Raw genomic sequence first — 26,780 nt, 5'->3', positions numbered from 1 at the left:
GGAGTTGGGGAAATAAAACCACTCTTGTGTACCCTGCTCAGGACCCCTGCAAACAGATCTCCCTCCAGACAGCTTCTTTCTTCCATGCCACCTGAAATTTCTGCTGTCTGGAAACAGCTCTGTGAGAACAAATCATCCACCAGCTCAAAGAAAATAGTCAGGTGAAGAAAAACTCTTAGTGCCATGAGCAGGATGGTGGGACTTAGAAGAAGTTTTTCATTTTGCTTTCTTCATCATCTGGTGAAAATCCAGATCACGCTCTTGGCCTCTCTGGGCTCCTTCTCCCACCATTCTCCAAGAACTGAGACATGGGGGATCACCCTGAGCACAAAACCACTAAAACTGGTGTCAGCTCACCTACATCATGAAGCTCTCACACCTGCAAGCCTTGAAGATTTTAACGTGTTTAACCTCTAAGGGAGCAGATCTTAGTAAAACCAGGGAAAACTCCACTGGGGGGACTATGAAGTCACACAGAGAGCCCTGAGGTTAAACTGGGAACAAGCAGCAATATGAGCTGAGGATCCTTTTGGCCACGAACGCTTAAATGGTTTCCATAATGTCAGCCTTGGTCAGAGTCTTTCTCCTGGCCTGGCTCCCTGCCAGGGTGATATCACACTTCATACCTGAGGACTGTTCAAAGAAAAGGGTGCCCAAAACACAGGAAGCAGCTGTCATGACCCATATTGAGCAGACAAGCTCCCACTTTAATCTCTTTGCCTTGAAACCGCAGCGCGCTCACCCAACACATTAACCTGACGTGGTCAAAGAAGAAATAAAACCTGAAAGTTCTGGTTAAAAACCCAGCTAAATCTGCTGTTTTCTGTCTTTACTTTTCCTTAATGAACAGATGGAAACCAGCAATAACCATCTGGGTAAAGCAGCAATAGCTGTAAAGCACAATAATTCCACAAAAATACACTAACAAGGTCACTTAAGTGTTTCTCTAATTGTCTCTTGCCCGTGACCTTTTTCAAAGATCTCAGATGAAAAAAACAAAACCAAAACAACTTATGAAAGATCATTTGGCATCTCTGACAGAGTCACAATTTGATTCTGTATCCTGGGGAAATTCCACTTGGGGAACAACATTCTGCCTTCCCAGATTTCCCCCAGACCTCCCAGGAAGAACATCCAGCTTTCCATGCTCCACGACAAAATTGATTATCCCTGAACGAGCAGTAAAACTAAACCATTCCTGTACGTGCAATGCAGCAAATGTTTTGGAACCCTTCAAGATCAAAGCCACTCTATTAATAAACTTATATTTTTATATTCCTTGCAGCTGAAAAATCCAATTAAAACACTACAGTGACCTTTTAGCAGAGAACGACTGTCACAGTGAGGACAGGATCAGAAGACACCCGAAGCAGAGTTCCAGCAAAAATGGGATAGACAGGAAAAGAGACTCTTGCAGTTGTTTTACTTCAGTCACTGGGGTGGTAAAGGGTGGCCTAATTCAATAGGAAGATCTGAGAGGCTTTTATTAGGTCTCCCAAGTAGTGTAACTGACAGTTAAACAAACAAAGTGTCAGGCCTTAAGTCAGCATTTAGAAAGTAAATTTATAATGAAGAGCTGACAATCAAGACACTGTACAAAGGGGCTGCTGCCAACCAACAACTTAAAAAAAAAATAAAAAGGCAGCTAGATATGGAATGAATATTTCTTACCATTGAAATTAACTTCACAACTGGTTGGTAAAATGATTACAGCAAATAAATAGGGCACAAAACACTACGAAGTGTGACTGCAGTTTGCCATGACATCCCTGGAAGCAAGGCAGGAGCACTGGATCCCAGCCCAGCAGCAGTGGCTGTGCTCTCCCACACCAGCAATTCCCACTGCCTCACCAGCTCCCATCCCATCCACCTCATGCACAAAACCAAAATGCACCCAAAAAATGAAAACTAACACACAGAGCCATCATCTCGTGGCATCAGGAGCTTTCACACTGGCAGGAGAAAGCCTCTAAGCGCAATTCCTGCCATCACCTTTCACCAGGCAGCATCGTGGCAGCTATCAGAGCGCAAACCAGGAGCTGGAGACACAACAACCTTTGGCACACAGGAGCAGCCAAGCACAGAGAGCCCCTTCCCACCCCAGCAGCCTGTGCTGCATGGCCAAGCACAGAGTGCTGCGGTCCCAGGGTAACTTTGCAGCCCTTGCAGTGAAGTTTATTTTTAAGAAGATGGCACGTACGACAGCTCTGGAGCACAGTGACCATTTTCTAAGATCCTGAAATCAATCTGAACTATTAAATTCTTTTTCTAATCCCAGTTAAAGTAGGTTTTCACAGTTCCAATTTTAGACTTCAAGTTCTATTTACAGGACAGAAAATCCCAGGTAGTGACACTAATCAAGTTTTACTTAGCTTGGCATATTAAAGAACTAACTATTCTCAGGATATGCCAGAACATCTCAGATGCTAACAGATTTTAATTTATCATCTAAACCAAGCTGATCACAGCACAGTGTGTGTGATGTTTTAATAATTTGTGCTGTATTTAACACATCACTCCAAGAAAAAAATCCCACTCAGTTCTGGTCTCACTAGCTGATGGCCTGGAGCACAGCAAAGACCTCACAAAGAGAAAATATGTGTATCACAAATTGTACAGAAGAACTCAGCTTATACAATAAAACTTTCCAGCCCTGGGACTGACCAAAACTCTGCTTGCTCTTAAAAGAAAACATGAAACCACCTCATGAGCATGGAAACAGCAAACCATTGGACACAAAACTGAGAGCATGGTTTAGTTAAACAGTTTAATTTGATTCAAATCCTGACCTAAACTAGGGAATTAATCCTCAGTCCTGCAGGGGTGAAGGACTGTCAGTAACACTGATGGCACCCAGAGTCTGGCAGGGCCAGGAAAGTACAAAAATAAAATTCTTACAAACTACAGAATAAATTCTTATAGAACAATTCTTCCCTCCTTACTGTCTGCTTCATCTTGGGAAGCAAGAGCACAGCACCCTCTGAGCTCACCCCTACAGGGCCACAAATATCCACTCACTTTTGGGAGGAATAAAAAAGAGATATTCTGAGTTTCAAGTGGTAATTAGGAGTATACATTTATGTACAAATGTGTAGTGAACAGAGGCAGAGAGATGAGCAGAGGACACAATAAGAGCAAGCTGCCCTTTTCCAGCATCCCAAGAATTTTGAAAGCAACTCTCCATGCCAAAGAAAATGTGCAGAAACCTGTAAGCAAAAGAAAACTCGAGCTCCTGAAAGAGGCAGGGCAGAGCTGGAAGAAGGGAAGGGAGGAGAAACCAGTGCACTCAACTGTATTCTTTAAATCCATGAAACACTTGCATTCACCTAAAAGAAACTGAGGTTACAATTGTGTAAACAGCTCAGCACAAAAGTCTTTCCACAGAAAATCAATTGCAAGACTACTGGCTCCTTGTTTTTAAATGTTTAATATTATCCCATCCCCACAATTAATACCAGAACAGCAGCTATGCTCATACCAGACATACCAAACCAAAGCTGAGTTTTATCAATATTAAGACACACAGATCTGCAACAGAAAAACAGATATGTAGTTCACTGACAAAATTAACATTCTCGTGTTTCAGATCCTAGACAAAGGATACATTTTATTTATGGATGAAAATGAAACAAACATCATTAAGTGACAACATGATACAAATTTACTTTGACATGAACATGCAATAAAACGTGTAAACACCCAATAAAAATAAAATGAAAAATAATTACAGACAAGACACAAGTATAAATTTTATTGAGCTACTGTGACAACATTTGTGTGTCACATCAACAAAATAACAAGAAACTGAATGGAATTGATTAGAAACATGAGATAAAGGCAGAGATGAGAGGCTGCTGGACTGGGATGGAGAGATTCATCTTTGCTCTCAACTTAACCCTGGGCTGGGCAGAAAGGGGCAGCTCCTTCAGCCAAGCTCAGCCAGAAACTCTGACTACACATGACATAAACTTCAGCACATGCAGCAATGTTGTGCTAAACAGGAATAAAGTTTATCCACCTTTGCCAAGCTCAGGGGCCAGGAGCACAGCCCCAGCATGGAGCAGGACACGAGCAGGAGATGGATATTCCTGATGGCACAAGCAGCACAGATAAAGCAAAGATAAAGCAAAAATCAACGTCACTGACAGCCCAAGCAGGCTGCTGGTACACTACAGAGCCTGGGTAATTTGGATAAAAGAGAAAAGTTGAAAGAAATGGTTTCAAGCTACCCTATGCTATGTGTTTGGTGAGTTATGAATTTCAGCCTTCAAGTACAGGTGCAGCACATCACATAAGAACTGCTCTGCGCATCTCCTCTCTCTCTTCTCTTTGGCCATCCAGGGGGCTCAAAGGCTCCCACTTACTGCCCATAAAACTTACTGTCCTTAAAACCACCTTACTGCCCTTAAAACCACCAGAGTGTGGCTTGGGATGGAGGATCCTCCCTGCCCCTGGCCCGTCCTGCTGAACAGGGAGCTGTTTCAAACCTTGGGCTGAAGCTTGAAATGATGCAACCACAAACTGCTGAATTTTTAATTCAACGTTCATATAGCTGGCTGCCTATAATGTAAATTTTAAACAGCCTTCAATATACAGAGAAATCTGAAGGGAAACTTGATAAATTGTACATTATACCAAACAACAGGGAGGTATGTTTTAAAGTAAGAGTGTGTCTATGTATGAGTAACTCTAGATTATAACTTCATAACCAAGGGCATGAAACAATTTTTCCAGTGTTTAGTACCAATCATTCTCAATATTCTTTTAGGACAAGCAACACTTTTTTCACACTCATTTCTGTAGAAACTGTTTTCAGCAACAGCCTGAAAAGCACCTACAAATCAGCACATTTAAAATATTGAGAACAAAGCTGCAGAAAATGTAACCACTGAGTCTTGTTTATCCACAAAACAGAATTAAGTAGCAGCAAAACCCAACAGTAATTGCAAAGTCACAATCTGGTATGTCAAAGAGGGGCTGGGGGCACTGTCAGTGTTTCCCAGATGGAGAAGCAAACCAGTGCAGGCAAGGGAGGTGCTCAGGGCATGGGGCAGCTCCTGGGACTGCAGCTCCCAGCTCATCTGAGAGCCACTGCCACCTCCTGCCTGTGCTCACACTGAACCTGCAGCAGTGCAAGGCTCTGGGTGTCAGCACGCTGCCCAAAGTGATGCTGACACACAGACATTTTTGATACACACCAGCTTCAGCTCAGCCTTGCTAAGAGAAATCTTTCATTTTCTCTAGAATATTGGTTCAGCAACACCGTGAAACCACAAACACCTACCAGAGGTACTGAGAGCAGAAGGAGCAAGATTTAACCCATCAAACTTCCACTGCATCTCATCATCCACAACACTCCCTTTTGGCTTTGCACATTTGTTTCTACAGGAATAAACGAGGGCATTTCCACTCAAAACACACAAGCTTTTGCCATCTAAGATATACCTAGTCTGAGTCTCCATTTAAAAAAAAAAATTTAAAAAAGGCAAAAGCTATGAAATTCTCTGGGTTTTTTACCACCTCCTTTATTTTACAGTAAGAACAATGAGAATGCTTCTATTCATAATACCCGAAAATATAATGCAGGTGGATAGAAAGCTACCAGGAAACCCAAACCCTTGATTGTCACAGGGCAACACTAAAACCTGCCAGTGCACTCTTCAGTCACACCATCACCTCAGCATCTCATCACAGATTTTCCCAGGGTGCTCCCACAAGGACAGCCTGGAGCAAAGCCCAGGTGATCTAAGGTGAGCAAGGGCAGGTGAGGTGGGTGTGGTGGTAACACTACAGCCAGCCATTTGTTGGGAGACCCACCACAGTGCCCAGTGCACTGCTCAATATTTATATAAAGGCTAAAATAAGCTCTCTTCTCCCAACTGTACTGCAAGGAGTTTCATTTCCAAGTCCTAAGTTTGTGTTCACTCCTTACCTCCTTCCTTTCTTCACCACTTCCCTCTACCCCTCCACTCCTTTAAGCAGTGTCACTTCCCCCACACCACTTGTTTTAATTTTTACTTCCCTCTAACATTGCTGCCCTCAGCTAATCACACGTGAGCCACAGACAGAAACCAACATTTCTCAGCAAGGAAAGACCTCTGCAATGTGTCAGAAGTGTCCTGCACACACCCTCCCCAAGCCCATAAAAGCAATGCCATGGTGACGTGACAGAGCAGCAGTGCTGGACCATCCCACCTCCACAGCTCAGGGATGGGATAAAATGTTTCCAGGAATCAGACCATGGCTTGGTGTCACCTGAATTTCCATGTGCAGTGCACACCTGCGCTCACCTATACAAAATCCCCGGATTCACCTATACAAAACCACTGCATTCAGCAAGAGGAATGGTCAGGTTCCCATGGGATTTGTGCAGCCATTTAGCCATATTTTATCCTATCATTCACAGAAAGCTTGTGCTGGCACTCCAGATGCTGCAGTCTCCAGGCTTGCTCATTCACTAAGGTACATTTCCACACAAAAGAGCAGAACCACGGGATCTGCTCAGCTCTGATGTATGAACTCCTGTGAAAAGCCTCCGAGACAGCCATGGCCTACATCCGTACGTGCCTCAAAGTGCTCACAACCAGAGACACAAAGATATGGGGGAATTCAAAGCATCCACACACAGCAGCTTAAAATACTTCTGTGCATCTGCTTTTGAGCCTTTCAAAAATGAGTAATCTTCACCTCTGTCTTCCCAGAGCAGATCACTGGGGTGCATGAGGAGGAGGATGAGCAGCACCCCAGCTGCCCTCCCTGCTCCCCAGCACAGCTCCAGCCCCCACAGAAACTTCCTTATTGCCCCAACTGCCGACAAAGAAATCAAATTATTGCAAGACAAGGGGGCAAGTGAATTGCCAGGGAGGCAAAAAGCTGTTAGAATTAGTGAGACAGGCTCCAGCTGCAAACCCCTGCCTGCTGTAACACACACAGGAGCTGTAGGGCACCTCCCGGCTTTAACACCTTCGTACCAAAATTATCTTTACTCAGGGTAAATGTTTAACTCTGCAAAGTCACAGGAGGTGCAAGTAACAGTAAGAACTGCAGAGTCTTTCTAGAGACAGAACAGAAGCACAACCAGGGTACAGTGGTGGATCTACTGCAAATTCCTCACTGCCTAGTGCTTTCCTGGAAATCCAAATTACTTTTGGACAGGAGTGGAGACCTTTGTTACATCCAACAACCGACACCCAACTGTGTTTAATCTTTTATAAAAACTTAACATCCAACAATCTGTCTGCATTCCACGTTCTGCACAACCCAACCAGTGCAATAGCCTGTATTTTCTTCATTGTAACTGCCAATAAAGGCAGAAATCACTGATTTGCCTTGTCAAACCAGAGACAACAAAAACAAGCTGAGAACATATGTCACAAAATGAGTAGGATTTATCTTATGTTCACTAATTTAAGGGCACTATTTCTGACTGTGAGGTCCAAGTTTCTCCCATCTTTCCTGGTACGTTCAACATCATGTGTGAGCACTCCAGTACAAGTCTCTTTATCCAACATTCCTTGTCTTCTGCGAACAATTTCATTTCAGCTTTTCCCCTCTCATCCTCAAATCTTTCTCCTCACTCCCCCATTCCAGCAGAGACAAATACTGTCACTATATTCCCAATACAGAAAACATTTTATTTTCAAGGCCTTCCTAAAAAGGATATGGGAAAGAACCAAGCACAGGTGCAGGAAAAACCTGAATACACAAGATGGGAACTTATCACCCTGCTTACCTAGAAAGGCTTACAAGTGCACACTGCCTGCCTGGTGTCTCAAAAAATACCAATAATCCACATATGTGTCTGTTCTCTACCCAATAAATAAACTGCCTTTATTCTCAGCCTCGGTGTGATCAAACTGAAACTCTGGATTATGCATTTTTCTACATCCACTTTTTGCATTACAAATCAGCTTGCAAATAAAGAATAACTGTTCACTGGAATTTCAGACCGCATGTAATTTCTTCTCTAGAAAATGTTTCACCCATTACTTATTTTGCATTGTTACATACAGCCAACCAATGTGATTTTTCTTCAGAAAACTCCCAAGCATTACCATATCCCAAACCCTCCCTACTGCACTTCCCAATGCACCATCCAGTTAACCACAAACTTGGCACTGGAGCAGAGTGACCGAAGCAGGCAGTGACTCTGCCACATTTCTGACGGGCATTATTTCATTGCAGGAATTGAACAAGGCATAGAAAAGCTCTCAGAGATTTATTCCCAAGGAACAGAACTCAAGGAATCCTCTGAAAGACAAGTTCTCGTGCCAGAAGTACATCAAGGGCCTTTCTTCTGGTACGTCACGTGCGGTGGGTGTCCAGGGACATCACCCTGAGCACCACAAGCTGCCAAAGCCTTCCTGCTGTGATTGCTCTCGGAGCATCTTGGCAGCAGTGCCCTGGCTCTGCCATCCCTCCCTTCCTGCAGGAACACCCAGCTGCTTTCACCTCTCCTCTCTGAGCAGCTAAAGGGAGCAGAAATGTGGCTACAGCAGCTGGAGGCTTTTCTCCACATGCACATTCAGCTACCGCTTTAAAGAGAGAACCCCTGACTACTTTTGGGAAAGAAACAATTCTATAACAACCTGCACAAATTAAAGACTCAGACCTGATCACTAATTCCACTTCTGATGAAGCAACAAACTCCTTCACACATCAGCTTGTGCTCTGGTACCATCAGACCCAACTAAACAATGCCAACAACTCCACCTGTTTCTCATTCAGTAACAGAAGCACTTCAGTATTTAAAAGCTATTCGTTACAACTTAGTTTTCCAGACTTTGTTGCAGATTTTTTAAGATCAATGGTTTACCCTAAGCAATTAGTCACAGCCTGCACAGAACTAATATTCTATCCTTACTTTAATCATATATGATGCAATACCAGGATGAGATTTTTAAAAACAAACACATTAGCAATATTTGCCTTCAAGATTTTCACTCCTCAGCTTGATGGTAACAAGTTCTATCATTCTGCTCAAAAGCAATAAGAAACTGTACTTTTTACCAGAATGTGAGCCTGTCCTAAAAAGCTACAATGACATTTTGAGAACTTGTGTTTATTGTCAAAATAACTACAGATAGTTCAAGTTTTCAAAGGGTATTAACTTCTTCCATTTGTCCTCAGAGCTGTGGCTCAAGCAAGACTTACTCCTGCTGGTCAGAGAGACCAGCTGTCTCCTCTGATACTGATATATACACCCATATTCAGAAATATTCAGCAAGCTGTCAAGGAGAGCTGCATGCTGTGCCCACGGGAACACAACGCTCCCTTTCCTGTTCCCCAGCAAAAGGTTGTTTTTAGAGTGAAGGTGATGGGGACACCAAAAACTACAAACAAACCAGGACCATGGAACAGCAGGTTACCTTCACGCTGCTGATCTGATTCCACTCACACAGCTGCTCCCAGACAGGACGTGCAGCTCTAACTGGAGGGCAGCAGCATTCCTCCAGCGATTTCACCTGCTTTTACTGCCACGGTACTCACTGTTTGCAAGGGGCTGCTTTCTCTGAGCACTGCAACTCCCTCCCCATCAAACATGGGCCAATTTACCACCACACAGCACACTCAGGCAGCAATGCCATGCCTATCCCAGTTTCTTTAGGATCATGCCAACCCTTACTACAGAAAAGGGTTAATGTTCAGCTGCGTGCCTCGCAGGTACAGTCTCCAGTGAAAAACTCCGTTTGAAAGCTGCCATTTTTGCATCTCATATTCCATTTGTGAACAGACCTTTTTGTTCTTTAATCCAAGTTCTGAATTATTTAATCCTGTCTCCAACACTTGAAACATCTTTCCTTATAAACAAGGGGTTATTTAGCGAAAGGAAATAAATAATTTAAAAAGTCAGACCCTAAAGTGTTCCTGGCTCTGTTTTTAATTAATATTGATACAATCTGGAGAAACCTGCTGCTTAATATTACAAGGCAGGTCGAAGCTCATCAACAGTTAAACATCTCCTCCTAACAGAAGGTGGAAGAGGAAGCTGGGAGCAGGCGGGTGCCAGCGCTCCAGGACTGCCCAGTCCCAGCTCCTCACAACTTTCTCATGCACACAGAGCTTCAAAGCCCTCACACCCCGAGCTGGAGTTCTGCAGGGCTCAGGTGGAATTGTGTTAAGCATAAATCCTCCAGGCTTTCATGCTGGAACAGAGCCTATGCAGAAGTATTTTTATTTTCTACAATTCCACGCTCGAAATGCGTCAGTGCAAGCGAAGGACGGGGACGGAGGGAGGCATGGACACTTCTGTGGGACTGAACTTCATCCCTGGGAATGATAGTTTTTATAGCACATTGCTTCATCTGCAAGTGGGAGTAAATATTACACTACTTCTTGGTGCAGATGGGTGGGTAAAAAAATAAATTAAAAAAACCCGCTAATTTGAAACAAATTAACTATTCTGCATAGGGAGGAAGGTATTCTCTCCCTTCCCCGGTCACTCCAGGGCTCTCTGCAGACGGAGTGCATGCAGAGTTAACAAACTCTGTGCTGCTCAACCTGCCAACAGGTGAACAGCCTCAATCCGCAGCACGGGTAAATAATCACCAGTCCTCAAAAGCAGGTAATGAATATTGTTCAAACAACTCTAAGCTGGCGTTACCAGAATGCTTCAAAGGAGAAGCTACAAGCTGTTCAAGTCAGACTGTCACATTTAGTCTGCAAAAACGAGATTAAGGTTTGTACAGTGATACTCCACAACAGGTTTTACAGTATGCACAGAAATTAAATTATGATAAAAGTGAGCTATTTTTTACTAAAAACAGAATAGAACAATCTATCAAAATGCCATTTGGCTGTGTTCATTACATTTTAGAATTTAATTTACATGATAGATACTTTAGCATAATATGTTTTAATCAATAAGCATTTCTGAAGGCTTTATTTGTATAGGCAATATTTAGACTTGTTCACCGTTAAATGTAACGCCACGGCAGCAATGTTCGGAGCGTTTATTTTCCTATGCTAAGCAAGTACAGCCACACGTACACAGAGGCAAAAGCAAAAGTCCACAATTAGAGATGTCAGACCTTGTTTAACTACATCTTAATTTAATCCATTTTATTTTATACAATTCTACATCTGGATCTCATTTTCTGTATTCCTGTAGGTATTCCGGGTCACTATTAAGAACCCTTTCAAGTTAGCAAAGTTCAGCCAAGTCTACCTTAATCCAAAACCTTTAAAAGAAACAATAAAACGCGAAAGGGGCTGGAAGACGACAGAGAAACCTGAAACAAAACGCTACTTTACCCCACCTCCTAACGCACCTGAAAGTCGGAAGGGACCGGCCTCCCAGCACAGATCCCACGCAGCACTTCCCCTTTCGGGGGCTGCTGGGGTGGGAGTTTTGAATATTATATATATAAATATATATGATATCGCTCCCGCACGCCCGGCCGAGGGGAAGGGAGGGCGGCAGGACCCGGGTCCCGCTGCCGGCCCCCTGCGAGCATCCATCCCCTCACCTCCAGCGGGAATGCGGCTCTGCCCAGCATCAGCGCACCACCATCCCTCCGCCTGCCGCAGCCTCCGGCCGGCTCCACCGCCGCCTCCGCGGGGGCCAGGGTGGGCAGCCGCCGGCTTTCGAGCCAATTTATTTAAACGGGAGGCAGCGGCGGGTTCGGAGAGGCAGGGCAGCGCCTTCCTGCGCCAATCAACTGGGAGACACGCGTGTTGCAATCCCATTCACGGCGGGAGCAGCACCGATACAGCGTCTGACAACCCCCCCCGGCCCGCCCCGGCCTTATCTGTAGCCGGGCAACTCAATTAAACCGTGGGGCCGCAATTCCCCCGGGGACGCTCCCCCGGGGCAGGGGGAGGGAGCCCGGTCTGCGAGGACTTTCCCTCGCAGGAAACGGCACTTCTGGGCTCTCCCGAGCCAGCACAGTAAAGCATCAATATTCCGCTCATCTGTCAGATCCTGGACAGCAGGAGAGGCTGGAGAGCCCGTGAATTATGTAACGTGCCCTCCCGCCGCCGCGGGGAGATGCGGCCGCGATGCCCCCCGCCGGCCGGGACGCCCCCGCGCCCGGCGCTGCCGCTGCCCTCCCGAGCCGCCCTCTCCGCGCACCGGGCGCTCGCCCCTTCCCACCCACCCCGCGGGACCCTCCGCCGCTCACTCCCTCCCTCCTTGCCGGTGTCCCCGCGTCCCCTCCCCTGGCGGCCCGGCGCGGTGCCCGCGGCGGTCGCAGGGCGGCGGCCGGAGCCCCGTGCCCGGCGGAGCGGAGCAGAGCGGAGCGAGGGCCGGCACCCCGCGGCGGCGGCGGGGAGCGCCCGCCCGCCCGGCCGGCACCACAGCGCCCCCAGCCCCCGCCGCTCCGCGCCTGCACCGCCAGCCCGCCCGGCGCCCCCACACAAAGTCCCAGCACTCGGTAAACTTTCCCCGGCTCCCGGCGGAGGAAAAGCGGCGGGGACGCGGCGGCGGGAAGGGGGCAGGCGGCGGGGAGGGAGAGGGAGGAGGCGGGCGGGGGATGAGCGGCGGCCGCCGGAGTCCCGCCGCGCCCGCCGCCCCGCACGGCCCCGCCGCCGGGGGGGAGCGCGGAGCGGGGAAAGAGCAGCCCGGGACGGAGCGGGCGAAGCGGCGGCAGCCCCGGCAGCGGCGGCTCCGGCGCCATCTTGGGCTGATCGATGAATTGAACAAAGAGGATCAATTTCCGATGGGGCCGGTGATCGATGGCGGGGGGGGCGGAGGGAGCGGAGCGCCGCGGCCGGGCGGAGCGGGGGGTTCCCTTTAGGCGGCGCGGGCCGGCAGCGGGAGGAGGAGGGGGAGGCCGGGCCCGAGGGAAGGCGGAGAAGGGAGGGAGGGGGGGTCCGGCGGCGCGGCCCGGCCGGTGCGGCGAGCGGGGGAGCCTGACCTGCAGCTGCTGTAAATCAAAGCGCTTCCAATATTGAAACATCGATCCCACATTGGCCGCCATCTTGAGACATATTGAGACAGAGTGAGCGGCTGATAGAGAGAGAGGGGCTGGAGTTCAGGAGCCGGGAGGGAGGGGGAGGGAGGGAGGGAGGGAGAGAGGGAGGGAGCCGGCGGGAGGGGGGAGGAGGGGCGGGGGGGCAAGGGGAGGGAGGCGGGCAGGGAGCGCCCAAATCCCGGCCTGGAGCCCGCCCGGAACACGGACTCAGCCCGCGCGCTCCCGTGGGGGGGGGGGGTGTGGAGGGGGCGCCGCGGGCGCGCGCTCACGGTGACCCCGCACCCGCGGGGAGGGCGCGCGAGACACGCGGGGACAGCGCGCGGCCGTGCGGGGACAAGCGCGCGGAGCGCGGCCGCGCCGCGCGGGGGAACGCGGGGACAGCGGCGCGGGGCGGGGGAACGCGGGGACAGCGGCGCGGGGGGACGCGGCACCGCGGGGATGCGGGCACGGCCGGGCAGCGCGGGGGGGGCGCGGGGATGCCGGACCCGGGGGATGCGCGGCGGTGCGGGGACAGCCGCGCGGTGCGGGAGGGGTGCGGGTTCACGGCAGCGCATCGCCCGGCCAATGGTGCCCGGAGCGGCGGCGCCGGGGGAGCCCGCCCGGGGAGCCGCGGGGCTAAAATTAGCCAAGTGCAGAGAGTTTAGGGGAAACAACAATGAAAAAGTGCATCGAGGGCAGCGGGTTGCCGGTGTCCGGGGCGGTCCGGGAGCGCCTGGAACGGGATTTCTTCAGCGCGGACAGGCGCTCCCTGCCAGGGCCGGTGCCGTCGGCCGCTGCCGAGGGGACGCGGATCGCACGGAGGTTGGTTGGAAAATCAGATCCCAGCCCCGCGCAGGATAGTCATAGAAACGGAGATTAAAAGGATGGAATAACTTATTTTGTTCTGAACAATAATGTTGCTATAAATACGAACATTTTCCTTGTTCCCTTCCTGAAAAGCCCAGAACATTTTAGCAGGCTCATCTAACAAAAAAAAAAAAAAAAAAAAACAACCCAAAAAAACACCCGCAGATACCTTGCACCCCTCGAAATCATTCCCTGTTTTTACTGGGAAATGGGCAAACCCACGGTCTGTACCTGTCCCCTCTGGAATCAATAAACTGTACGGTATTTTTCCGAACACAGCTACTTTTGCTGATTTGCACTTCATCTGTAAAAGGAAAATATCTCTTCCCCCCCAAGTGAGCGATTGTAGATTTTCTCTCAAATTGTATTTGATCACCGAGTGAATTTAGTGCTCGCTCAAGTCCGTGGGCTGACTGCTTGGAAATGGCTCTGCCTGTCTTTGGAGAAGTTACGGCAGAGACAGCAGAGACAGCGGCAGAGCAATTGCCACAGATTATTTCCCAATCTGCTGCCGGCCTCCTTTGGAAGAGCACCATCATTTCAGCCTCCATTTCCACTTTTTGCTGAGGCTGCTGCTTACAAAGATACTAATTGCGATGGCGGGTTTTATGTTAATGGGTTCCACGTAATGATCAGCCCGGCGACTCCAGACCTTCAGATTGTTGGTTGGCTGTGCTGGGAATAAAAGTATTGGCATTTGGTTATGAAAATGTCAGACCTCTACGTGGTGATCTAAACTGGGGGCCCAATGAGACCGAAATCCAAGAGCTTCCCCACGATTGCCGGGGGCTGGACCCAGGGATGCCCTTGGAGAAGGAAATTCCTTCTCCCCCAGAAGTGCCATTTGAGGGAGGGCAGCTCCTTGCTGGGATGATGCTGGAGAGGATTGGGGTGCCCGGCTGGGGTACCCCCTGCTCTGGGGACGGGGTGCGGGGTGCTCGGAGCGACAGCCGGGGATGGAGCTGCGCGAGCCTCCGAATTCTGACTAACGCCGTAACCGGTTTGGTAGCTCTAAAATAGGGTTTTAATCCCGGGAAGCATCATTTCACATTCCAGTGATCTAATCAAAATCCTTTCCTCTAATCTCTCCATGGTCCCCCCTTTCTAGATGAAAGAGGCTGGAGTTCCTGTCTTCACCCTTTCTCCGCTGCCTCCCTGTTCTACCAGTCTGTTCTGTGTCCAGGCAACTGCAAAAAGACATTTCAAAGGCTCCTGCCGTGCCATGTAGATGCTTTCTCTTGTTAGTTTGGACTGCAGGTGTGTAAGCCTCAAGGATGAAGTATCGTGGTGCTGTTTTAGGTTCGGGGCGCACAGTCGTGGCACAATAAATCACATAGGAACGCTCCGCTTTGAACGCGCGCGCACAGAAAAGGGAAAAGAAAAAAAGCATCTGACCTGAATCATTTTCTGGAAACACATCTGGTTAAAATCCAAAGTTTTAAATTGAGTAATATTTTAACATACATTTGGTAGGTATTAAATTACAGTGTTATATCTGGTAATATTTATGATACTAATGTGTTAAGCGGAGGTTTATATCTGTCAAGAAATATGAATGATTGTCATATGGGCTAACAAATGAATCCTGATATAAATAACATTTTATGATATTTTTAACATTATTGTAGTCTTTTTTTTTTTTACAGAAGTTACATTATTGCCAATTTGAAATAAAAGCTCTGTGGCTGCATACCAAAGCTTTTAGCTATGTAATTTTGAATAAGTATAAAGCTGTACGGCTGATTTGGGGAATTACTGAGAAACCTTAACTCTGCTGGAAGACAAATGCTGAGCACCTATAATTCCTATTGTCTTCCATGCAGGATCAAGTCCCTCGTTTGCCATTTTGTGTGGCAGCAAGCCCAAGGAAATCTTGCTTGACAGCTCTGTTTTCTCAAAGTGCTGCGTTTCTTCGGGCTGGATTCTGCAAAGATCCTGCAGGCTACAGAGCTCCTTGGAGCAAGTGATAATGTGCTTTGTGTTCCTGCTGAAATGTACCTGTGTACAGTGGGAGAGGGAGCTTGGAAAACTGTGTGTACCCTGGCAAGAAGATGGTTAGAATAAAGTTTTCTTGGATTTTTATGTTTTGAGGAATCATTCTCATCTGTTCATTTGAGGAAGGTTTTTGTAAAGTTGGATTTGATCTGTGTAAATGCTAACTTCTTTCAATGGGCACTAATAGAGCACTGAAAAAGGAAGCACAGTGGATTTGAAGTTTAAATTTCAAATGGTGGCAGCAACTAGTACTACTTGATCCAAAATAGTTTTAAGTATGTTGTACAGATTTCTTTTGGGGAATTGGGTGAAAATCACATTAAATTTTTTTGCCTATTAATGTCATAAGATCTCACTGATACAGCTCTTTAATGAACATATTTGCACTTTGGACCATCACAGAAAATTATTCTTGTGATTCTTAATGTCATCATCTGGAATACTGAGGAAAATGGATCTTTATTCCAAAGGTCCCAAACTGTTGGGAACAGTTCCCTAGCACAGCTGCTCCCCTGGGCATCAGTCTGCATTCATGAGGATATTTTGGACAATGAGTCCAGTATTGATCACTACCCTTGGGTTTCTCTTTGCCTTAATGAACCTGGTTGATTTTCTTGGCCAGGACACTGAAAAATGAGGTGCTGCTTCTCCAGCACCTGTAACTTTTGGATCTCTTCTCTAAGGATTCTTATGGTTTTTTTTCTTCTCATTTTCATATAAAGTGACTCCCAAATTTTTATCAGTGCCCCTAAAAGAATTCCTCCAGAGCCTTCTCTGTACCCCTGTCTGCTCCTTCCCTCCTCACTTCATGGCTCATCTTTGCATTTTCTTCAGCGGATTCTTGTCCCTGGCTGCCTGTGCCTGCTGGAAAGAAGCTCCTCATCCCAAAATCCCAGCCCTCTCCACTGTGGAAGTGCCCTTCTGTTCACCTTAAATTTGATTTGGGATATCCTTTACTGCTCTGTGCCATTGCACAGCGAGATTCCACAGGGATGGCAGGAAACAGAGACAGCCAAACAGATAATTTATGTTCCTGGGAGATTTAGTCCAAATTAAGATCAAAACTCATATATGTCTTCCAAATCACAGATTTTTTTTTCCAATTATTGTCAATGACTCTAATTCTGCTTGATTTATATCCCTGGTAGTAGCCAGAGGTTTTGCAGCACATAAATTGCCTGAGGGTTTGGCCACTGATGTGGATGCTGCGACATGTAGAAGCTCAGGAAAGCCCCTGAGCAGAAAATGGTTGGAAACAGGGAAAATAGCAGGGAGAAGTGTCCCCCGTGCCTGCACATGATTATCTGAGTGTCCAGCTGTGGTGCTCAGCTGGATGGACCCTTGTTTTCTCAACCAACATGGCAATTCCCACTTTTTTTGGTAAATTGGGAAAGTTTTAGCAGAAATCATATAGATGGCAGCACACATGATCTAAACACAAAATCTTGTGATTTCTGTTAGCCTGTGAGCACTGCACAGCCACAGATGCACTCTGGCAGGTGGAAGAGAAGAAAGCAATTCTCACAGAGGGCAGGGAAAGCAGCCACAATTAAAAGCAAAGTAAATTTGCTTGGTGTGGTTACTTGCTGGTTAACTCTGCAGACATTTATGAGGATCCAGCATAACCCACAACAGACCTTCCTTGGGGATTTGTGGATTAACCCACACCAACACAAACATGGCACTGCTGGGGTGTCTCTGCATGTGCAGCAGGACTCACTGAAGACCCCAAAAGAGCTCCCACAATATTTCTCTCAAACAGCTGCTTTTCTCACCAAATGTTCCATCCAGATGTGTGGTGGTGTTTTGGCCAACATGTGGAACAGCAGAAAGAATTAGAGGAGGAAAGGATCTATTGGGTTCTGCATTCCCTGGAGCTGGAGAGAGTAAATTTGATACTGATTTCTCTCAGGGTATGGTTCACCCCAGTTTTAAACCTTGTCTTCTCATCCTCTATCCCATGCACAGGATGGCACCAGAGCCAGGATTTTGTTGGATGGGAGGCACATCCAGTCCTTTTCTGGTGACATGCTCCATGCAGCACTCTTCTCTCTGACTTAGGCTGGTCTTGATTTGGGAATTCAGCTTTTCTGACCCCTAAAGGGATCAGCAGACAAGTTAGTAGGTTATGTTCCCAGGAAAAAAATTCCCTTTTTTCTCACTTGAAAACTTTCATGTTTCTTACCTTTTACTGGTTTCTCTTAGAGGTTTGGGGGTTGGGTTTTGCACATCCTTTTTTTTTTTTTTTTTTTTGGTGGTATTTAACTTTCACTATTCCTATCATGAACCCTCACCCACTTCATGCAGCCACTTCCTCACTTCAGGTTCTGGCTGTTCCCCTCTCCCTCCCTGCTCAGGTCCATTTTGACCATGCTTTTTCTCCACTAACTCTGTCCCAGATAGGTATTTCCCAGTTTCTGCTGAATCTTCAGCTCCAGTATTCCACATTTTACTTTAGAAGGTTGCATTATTATTTTAAAAACCTTTTTGTGTTCTGAACCTCACCTGGGCTTGTTCTGTTTGTTTGTGCCACCCTGGCAGTGGCAGGGGAGCTGGTTTGGTGGCTGTGGCTGGGGACAGCAGCTGTGGCTGCTGCTGGCAGAGGGCTCTTCGTGACATGGAAGGATCCTGGATCCTCCCTCAGTTTCTCCATTCTGTGCAGCACCAGTGGGCACTGGGAGATCCAAATCTCGTGGTGGCTGTGGGGCACCACGAGGGCTGCAGGGTAAAGGAGGAGGAGGAGGAGAAGTACAGATAAAGCAGCTCAGAGCTGCTCCCTCACCTCCAGTTCCCCTTTCCTTCCCTTCCACAGAAGTGCTGAGTGCAGAGCTGAGCTGCCCTGGCAAAGAAAAGAGAAGAAAGGTTTTTCTTTTACTTTCCAAACACAAACACTTCACGTGGGATGGAAGACGGGAACATCCCTCTGCTCCTCTCCTCCAGCTGGGCTTTCTGCTCCCATTGTCCCCCCACAGTGGTCATGTCCCCCATGGGCACCTGAATTGTGATCTGGATTGTGGTGGTTTGGGTGTCTGAGGTGGTTTGTCCTCCCATAATGAGGGTGAGGTTTCATTTGGGGAAGCACATCTTTTCTTAGAAATGAGAGCACTGTGACTGACTTAGCACAACTGTGATTTTCTGCAAACACAACTGTGTTTGGGGTGGTTGCATGCGAATGCTGGGGAAGGAGAAACAGTAATTCTGAATTAATGCACAAAGGGAGAAAATAGACTCCCTTAGAGGAAGCCCTGAGTTCACTGCAGCTGCCACACACTGGCAAAACTGATGCTGTGTCCCACAGGAAACATTTCAGTGTGGAGAACCTCCTGTTTGAAGAGATCGTACCTGTGCCTGTTGTGACACATGAGTGAGCCAAAGTGCTTGGGGGAGCACATCAATCCATTCTTTCTTTAGCAACATGTATGAAATAAATTGGGTTTTTCTCCCCCTGGTGTTGCATCATTTCCTATTTGGTGTCCAGATGGTGACAAATTACCAAACAGGGGGAAAAAAATATCCATGTAGTATTTTGTATTTAAACATTACCTTCTTCTTTGGAATAAAGAGATCCAGTTTTATTCTGGCCATGATTCTCCACATTTATGTGCTGGCCCTTGTCTGCATCTGCTTGGCATTATCCTGGATTGGGGCTTTAACCTGCTATGAATCCAAAGAAATTATACAGAATTGATGGGATCAGTGTGAATTTCCAGGGGTGTAGGCTAGTGCAGACTCCATCCTATTAATCTTATTATGTTCTTTCTGTAAATAACAAGCTGGATTCAGCCCAACAAGAGTAAAACAAATTGGAAGCATTCATAAAGAGAAGTAAATGGCTTTAAGATGTAAGAATAACGTATTGGTGGGTTGTCTCCAAGAATCCACTTTTTAAAGGTACCAAAGCACACACAAAACTTTAATTTAATGTGTTCTTAAGTGGCTGCTGTGTGGGGCTGGCTGCTGAAGCAGGGCCATGGGCATAAGACCTGCTTTCATGAAGGAATTATATAAAAAAGCAAAAACTGCAAGAAGGAGAAAAATGTTCAAGGGCAGCCAACCTGGAGGAAACAAATATAATTTAGTTGTGTGAAGTGTTTATAAATGCAGTTTATGAACATGTATGAAGGAATAATTTTTTACTTTTCAGACTGCAACCGTAACACAGAAAATAAACAATTGCTTATTTGTCCTTTTCAGGGACTTTTAGAGAATACTTTCCAGTTTGGCTATGTATTTTGACCTGCTTTTTCCTGTTTAATAGCTTGTTATTCTGTTGATTATTTCAGATTAGCTTTTTGTGTGTGCTCTTCTTTATTTGTGATTGATAGGAAAACATTTACATGGTTTATGTGAAAATGGAAATTGATTTTAAATTTTGTTCAAAGTTTCAGACTTCTACATGCATGGGCTACCAAATTTGATCTATCAGTCTCACTCCTTGGTTTTCTTGCATCATCAGAATAAATGTGAAATGACACAGAATGCCTGGAATTGCAATAATGCAGTGTAACAGAACTGACTATCAAGCTTCATATATAGATTAGATTAATGCATAAATCTAATTTGATATTTTACATTACTGAGCTAATATTTTACAGATGTAATGCCAAGTTGTTAAGTAAATGAAAATCACGGAGAGTCCAATTCTGAAAGGATTACTCAGGCAAAAATCCCTGCAGTCACAGGGAGTATTGCCTGAACGAAGTCTGCAAAATTAGAACTAGAGCCATATTCCCCAAACAGACAAGCAGATTTATCTGTGAGATCTGCCCAGGAGTTGAATTCTTGTAACAATGAAAGATATATAGGGAAAACGAGCAAGTAGGTAACCTGAAATATAAGGAGAGACTGATAAGATCTGAGCAAGCACTTGTGTGGTTGGTGATGTCAACAGGAGCCCAAGTTGTTTTAATAAACTTGTTCATAGTTGTCCTATAGTGTGTTTTATATACTGAAGTACATAGATCACGTAAGAGTTTAACAAGAAGAGGATTCATATTAAATTTGCACATAAAATACCTCCATGAAATATGTGAAATGCTTTTCTTTTTTTTTATATGATTCCAATAAAACATCTATCATAAAACTCTGCCCTCCTGCTTCTTCACATCCAGTTTCAGCTGTTGCTTTGTGTTTAGACTTGGAGCTCATGGCACTTGGCAGATATAATTGTGGGGCACTTCTAATTGGTGAAGAAAGACCCTGGCTCTGCTTGCTCACTGGGGGGGTATAAATCAGGAGGAACCCCACCAGAGCTGGTGAAATGTTGCATCTCTGCACGAGGCTGTGGGGCCAAGTGATATGAACGCTTGCAGCTCCTGTGGAACGTGCAGTCTCGTGGCTGTTTACAGCTGCTCAGGGTCTGCCCCACTGGCTGGGATGGAGCAAAGCCAGGGATGATTCCTGCCCTTTACCGTGAATTTTGCTCAGTGTTTTGCACTGTAAATTCTCCTGACTCTTGCTGCCAAGCTCGGCTCCCTCCTTCACAGTTTCATACTCCGAGTGTGAACTGATACTGGTGGAAATCCAAGGGTAAAAAAGTGGTGAGTATAAAGCACAAATCTGTAGCCTGGGATCTGAGAGGAACAGCTTGACCACAGAGGAAGTTATTTGCACAAAAAGTATTCAAACAGATACGCACGGTTTACATGTGTTTAGTAAATCTTGTCTGAAAACTAGAACCAGCTGTATGGTGTGTGGAGGCCCCGAGCCCAGCCCCTCCTGAGCACTGCTTTCTACATGTGGATGATACATTTCCAGTCACTTTTTCCATCTTTTCATTTGGGGGCTGTTAGGGACTGAAACACGAGGAGAGTGATTTCCATCTCAGTCTGTGGTGCTTGTCAGCATCCTCAGGTATCTGTTCAGAACCCTTGGTTGGGGAAATATCCCCACCAAACCCTTCCCTCCTTCCTCCACCTGCAGCCCAGGTAGGGCACAGACCCCCTGTGGTAGCTCAGGGGCTTGAAAGGAGCTTTTCATGCCAGGCTTGCCATGATCCCAGGGCATTATCCTGCATGACAGCAGCGAAATCGATGGAGCCACTCGGGTTCACTCCTAAATGAGAGATAAACCAGGCCTGAAAGCTAAATTTGCATGCCAGATTAAGAAAGTTGTAGATGCAAGCAAGATCTTTTTCCTTTTTTTCCCCCTTCTTTGTGTGTGTGTGTGTGTGAGTCTAACTATGCAACAAATTTTGTAGCTGAAATTTACATACTTCTTGATTCATGAAATTATGAGCAGCTGCTATTTTGCTACATTCTTAAATTGAAAAGGCAGCGAAGAAAAGAACAGACACATTAGGCAAACTCCATCTGCCCCTCATGTCTATCACTTCCCTTCACTCTCTCCTTTGCCAAACAGGATACAATGGCATAATCAGATGTCTTGGTTTGCCTGGGAGAGTCCCCAAATTCATATAGCTGTCGCCTAAGATGGGATTTTTGTTTTCCAGACAACCTCTTGACATGGTCTCTTGTTCCCCCCCTGAAACGTGGATACATATTTACAGAGGAAACAGCAGTGCACAAAAGAGCTACAGGGAGAGAATAACCTTCAAGATGGTTTACAGGCTTTTGGAGGTTCCTGGAAGTCTTCAGAGATCATCTTAGGGTCCTAAGAGTCACTGAGAATTAAGAAGCTTTCCTATTTTATTTTTTTTTTCTCCCATCTTTTTATTCAAATTACAGCATGGAAAGATTTTGGGGTGAGAGGGTAAAATACAGGATTCATGAATATAACAAATGGGGTTCACTGCCACCCTTTGCCATGAATCTGAGCGAATCCAATCCACAGGTAGCTCCATGCTTGGAGAGAGGAGCTCTCTTTGGAGATGAGAACTTCCATTCTAGAAGTCTGCCCTTACTTCACACCAAATGCCACTTTACAGATTACAACACTACATTTCATCACGATGCAAACGTTCTAATTTTCCAATTTTGAATTAAAAGATGGAAGCTCAAAATTTTAGACCTATTTAACACCTGGTTAAACACTTAACAAACTAGTAACAGCTGAGTGCATCCCTGTTAAGTGGAGTTTTTTCCTTTTTGTTGCCCCACTTAAGAAACAGTCATTGTCATTCAGTCTCATTAACATAAATAGGTTCCCTAGGAGATGTCCCATTAAAGTGGCCATCCCTATTAAGCATGTCCCAATTAAGTAGTGTTTATTGTATGGCAGGTTCCAGACCTCAAAGCAGAATAATTTTCAGTTCCTAGAGGGAAAAAAATAAGTCAAAGAAATTACATATTTAAAAAAGGCTTAAATTGATACAAACTGATAAGAGCCCAAAAATGAAAAATGAGGGCTGACACTTCAGCCTTTTGTTTACCCTGTAATGCTGCTTTTCTGGTTTTGAGTTAAGAATGTAGCCTACACCCTAACTATGAATTTCTTGGCTTTGATTTGATTGTGTCATAACTTAATGTTTTATGACTTACAATCACATTAGTCATAGGAGTCACTCAAGTTTAGAGATGATGGAAAAGACATAGGGGATGGACAAATCCATACTGGGGAATAGTCTTGTGACTGAAGCAGTGGGCTGGGACCGAGCTCACTGTCCAGCCTGTGCCAAACGGTTCTGCCTCACTGAGAGCACAACTAAGGCTCTGCTCACAGCACTATTTACATACCTGAACAGACATTTCATTATTTTGTGTGCTCCTGTGCATACATAATCTATTTTGCTCTTAATCAAGGTGGATTTAAGTCGGGGGCTTATTCAAGGTGTTAAGAGACGAGCTCTGGAAAATCTTCCTGTGTTGGCTGAGGATGATACAACTCAGTGTCTGCTGCCAAAGGCTACCCCTTATCCCCCAAATTATATTAGTGTCAGCCACTTCAGCATAAAACCCAGGTCTTTAGCACAAACCTGCCTTCAAAGAGCTGAAATTACCTGCCTTGATTTTGTCTCAAAGCAGGGGAGAAGTGAGCAGGTTCTCCTGTCTGTGCCGTGTGACCTCCAGCACACAGACCGAGCAGAGGAGGAGGAGGAGGAGGAGAAGGAGGAAGAGGAGGAAGAGGAGGAGGAAGAGGATTAGTGCCATCTTTAACAACTGAAGGGAGAGCAGCACATTTACACTTTCTGCCAGGGCGTTTGCACCTGCAGGAGCAAGACATCCCTCGTGTAGCTTTATCCCAAATTAGACAACCTGTCCTTCCTCTGAGGAGAAGTTTGTACCTGGGTGGAGCTCAATAAATAAATAAAATAATATTCATGTTCCAGGGTCATGAAATCTCATCATGACAGGGCCTCCAGAATTTCCCTCAGTACAGGTAAAAATGGAAATGCAACAAAGCTTGTCAGAAAATGGAATTTGATGTGTACAGAGAGATGACTTCTCTGCATCACCTTATTTTGGTGTTTCAGAGAAACAGACAGTTTGAGTCGTGCCAACTTATTTTCTTTATTTAACAGAATCACAGAATCATTTAAGTTGGAAAAGAACTTTGAATCCAAGTGTAAACCCAATAGTGCCAAGCCCACCATTACACCATGTCCCTAAGCTCCATGCCTGGAAGCTTTCATGCTCCCCTGAAAAGCAATGTACACCCTGTTAAATACTTTTCCTTGCTCTCAATAGTCACTTTTTTTTTTTTTAAGGAATTATCCCTGGAGTACAGTTTCATATCAAAAGATGTGATTTGCACAATGGTACACAAGTGGTTCACACATTTTAATACACAGCCCACACTCTGAAGAACCTTAAGATTCCTTGCATTAAATAAGAGGCACAGTACTTCAAAATGAGGGTTTGTGAGTAGGTGGTAAACATTTTTCTGGGTCACTGAGTAGCAACTGGGTGCTTTGAAAGCATCTTGCAGGAGCCAGGTAAGCTGTGGTTGAGAGATGCAGGTGTCCTACTGTGGTCAAATCACAAAGACTTCTATCCTTAGGGCAGTAAAGCACTTACACCTGGTATCCTCATATCTTACTGCCAGTAAATAGGTGTAGAACAATGTGGCTTTGTAGTGCCCAGTAATAATATCAGGAGTTGGCAGCAAGAGGCTCTGAGTCTTTGCAGAGTTTGCTGGAGCCCAGCATCACTGTGAGCAGGAGAAATGGTTCAGTCAGTGCTCAGGGGTTCATCTCAGAGCCCAAACCCCTGGCTGGGTGTGAAACTCCAAAGCCTGCAAGGCCAGGGTGAGGGTCAGCAGGGGAAGTTCTCTCTCACTCCTCAGGGTCTGGTTTGAGGACAGAGGCTGTGCTCACAGCTGTACCCATCTGCAGGGAGTGCGAAACCAAGCCCCAAAGAGCTGCTGCCCTGAAGACAACTTCAAACCCAGATCTGAGCTTGATGTTTTGGCTCCCCAATTCACCTGCTCTTTGTTAAAAAGCAATGCTGTAACAGCACTAGCTAAGCTCCAAGTAGAAGTGGTGTCAGTATTTCTGGTGTGAGACCATTGCTGTGGGGTTTACAATTGTCCAGGACATCCAAAGCAGGAGCCCAGGGCAGCAGAGGAGGACTCCAAAGGGCCCTGGTGCAGAAAGGAAAGCCCAGCCATGTACCTGTGTGGCACTCAAGTGTATTCTTTCAGCTCTGACACAAATCAACTGCAGGGCACTTTGACACATCCCAGCCTTTCAGAGTGTATTTTTTGAGCTCAGCTCATTATCTGAGCCTCCATTCAGATGCTCTCAGCACAGATGCCTTCCTCATCAGCTCTGCACTAAAACATACAGTAAGTGAAATTCTGCCATATGTTAATACATATGTTTCAGTTTCAATAAGCATTTGATGCAGGGCTGTTTTTATTTTTTTTTTCCCAGGCAACAGAAATTACAGAGTTTATGCTATTACCTTCCCTCTTTATTTAAATGTACTAGTGAGCTTAAATAAACTAATTAAAGTAAGGTTAGCTACGTGCAGCATAACCTGTCACAATGGTGGAAACATGTATTGATTCTTAATGGTTCAGCATTTATCTGGTTGGTCCAAACCAGCTGGGGATGGCAGAGTCAAACTGTCTGAGACTCTCTGTGATGTTGTAAAATGATGGAGAGGCAGATAGGCTGGAGAAAAGGTGTAACCGGGATTTTCACTTCATCCCCACCTCAAATTTTCCCATCTGGCATATCACAACATAATGATGTGAGTGATGTCACCAAACTGGGGGAGAGGATCTGAATGGGGCAGTTTTCTCCTTTACTGAACTTTGTAATCTGGCCACAAATTGTAATTAGCAAGTGTCTACAGTTTATTCCTGGCAGAGGCTCAGTCCGTTTTGCACGGGCTGGAATCAGTCTGTTTAGCCACGATGATTCTTTTTGTTTGTTTGTTTGCAAATAAACTCTTGGAAAGATCCTGGGCACATTATGAGATTTACAGATCAGTTGCTCTGCACAAGCACAGTGCTTTTACAGCAGTGCAATACCTCTGAGTAATGCTTTTGATTTAACTAGAGCTACCCTAGATTTGCACCATTGTAGGAGCCAGATTAGGCCCCATAACTCTTGCACACAGACTTGAAAGCATCCAAGCAGTTATGAATGAGAGCAGCATTTGCAAGATAGAACAAAGAAAAACCAGCCAAAAAAAAAAAATATCCAACTTACATCAGCTTTGCCTGCTGGATTCTTTGCTTTACAGCTAGAGAAATATCCAGGCAGACCCTCAGCTAGCAGAAGCTGGCACAGCTTTGTTAAAAATCAGTGGAGCTTTGCTGATTTATATCAGCTGAGAATCACTATCTGCCCCGATGACAAAATGAGGCATTGAAACAGAGTGGGAAGGCAATAGGGTTTATCTATGGTTACAGCATTAAAGCAGCATCATAAGATAAACTAATTCTGTGTAAAGCTTTCAAAAAAAAATATAAGGAAAAAAAAGAAGGTGTCTGTGGGGCTACAGCACTGACTTGGCTTTCTCAGTGTTAGCTTCTGATCCCTGTGCCAAGACTGGCATCTTCCCTTCCCTCAACAAATCAGCTTTGCTGCTGCAAACTCTTCATTGACTGCCAATGCTGTGCTCCCAATAATTTTCCACGATTGGGAAACGTCTCTGCTTTCACTCCGCACAAGAG

At 45.9% G+C, this 26,780-nt stretch overlaps 1 protein-coding gene and 1 long non-coding RNA gene across 4 annotated transcripts in view; one reads left to right on the top strand and one right to left on the bottom strand.

Annotated features, from left to right (window-relative positions):
* Nucleotides 1-12,996, bottom strand: part of CUX1 (cut like homeobox 1) — a 273,252-nt gene extending 260,256 nt beyond the window's left edge. For all 3 annotated transcript variants that reach the window (XM_058817804.1, XM_058817802.1, XM_058817803.1), the window contains exon 1: nt 12,858-12,996. In XM_058817804.1, coding sequence (XP_058673787.1) covers nt 12,858-12,920 — 63 coding nt within the window. In that variant the 5' untranslated portion in view covers nt 12,921-12,996. The remainder of the gene's footprint in view (nt 1-12,857) is intronic.
* LOC131566487 (uncharacterized) lies at nt 12,841-15,854 on the top strand. Its single transcript, XR_009275552.1, has 3 exons — nt 12,841-12,941; nt 14,869-15,017; nt 15,584-15,854. It is a non-coding gene; the product is annotated as an uncharacterized LOC131566487 (long non-coding RNA).
* Nucleotides 15,855-26,780: the final 10,926 nt, after the last annotated feature.

The sequence above is a fragment of the Ammospiza caudacuta genome, chromosome 20, assembly GCF_027887145.1.
Source record: "Ammospiza caudacuta isolate bAmmCau1 chromosome 20, bAmmCau1.pri, whole genome shotgun sequence".
NCBI lineage: Eukaryota > Metazoa > Chordata > Aves > Passeriformes > Passerellidae > Ammospiza > Ammospiza caudacuta.
The sequence above is the reverse complement of the archived record's forward strand: the minus strand, read 5'-3'. Positions and strand labels throughout refer to the sequence as shown.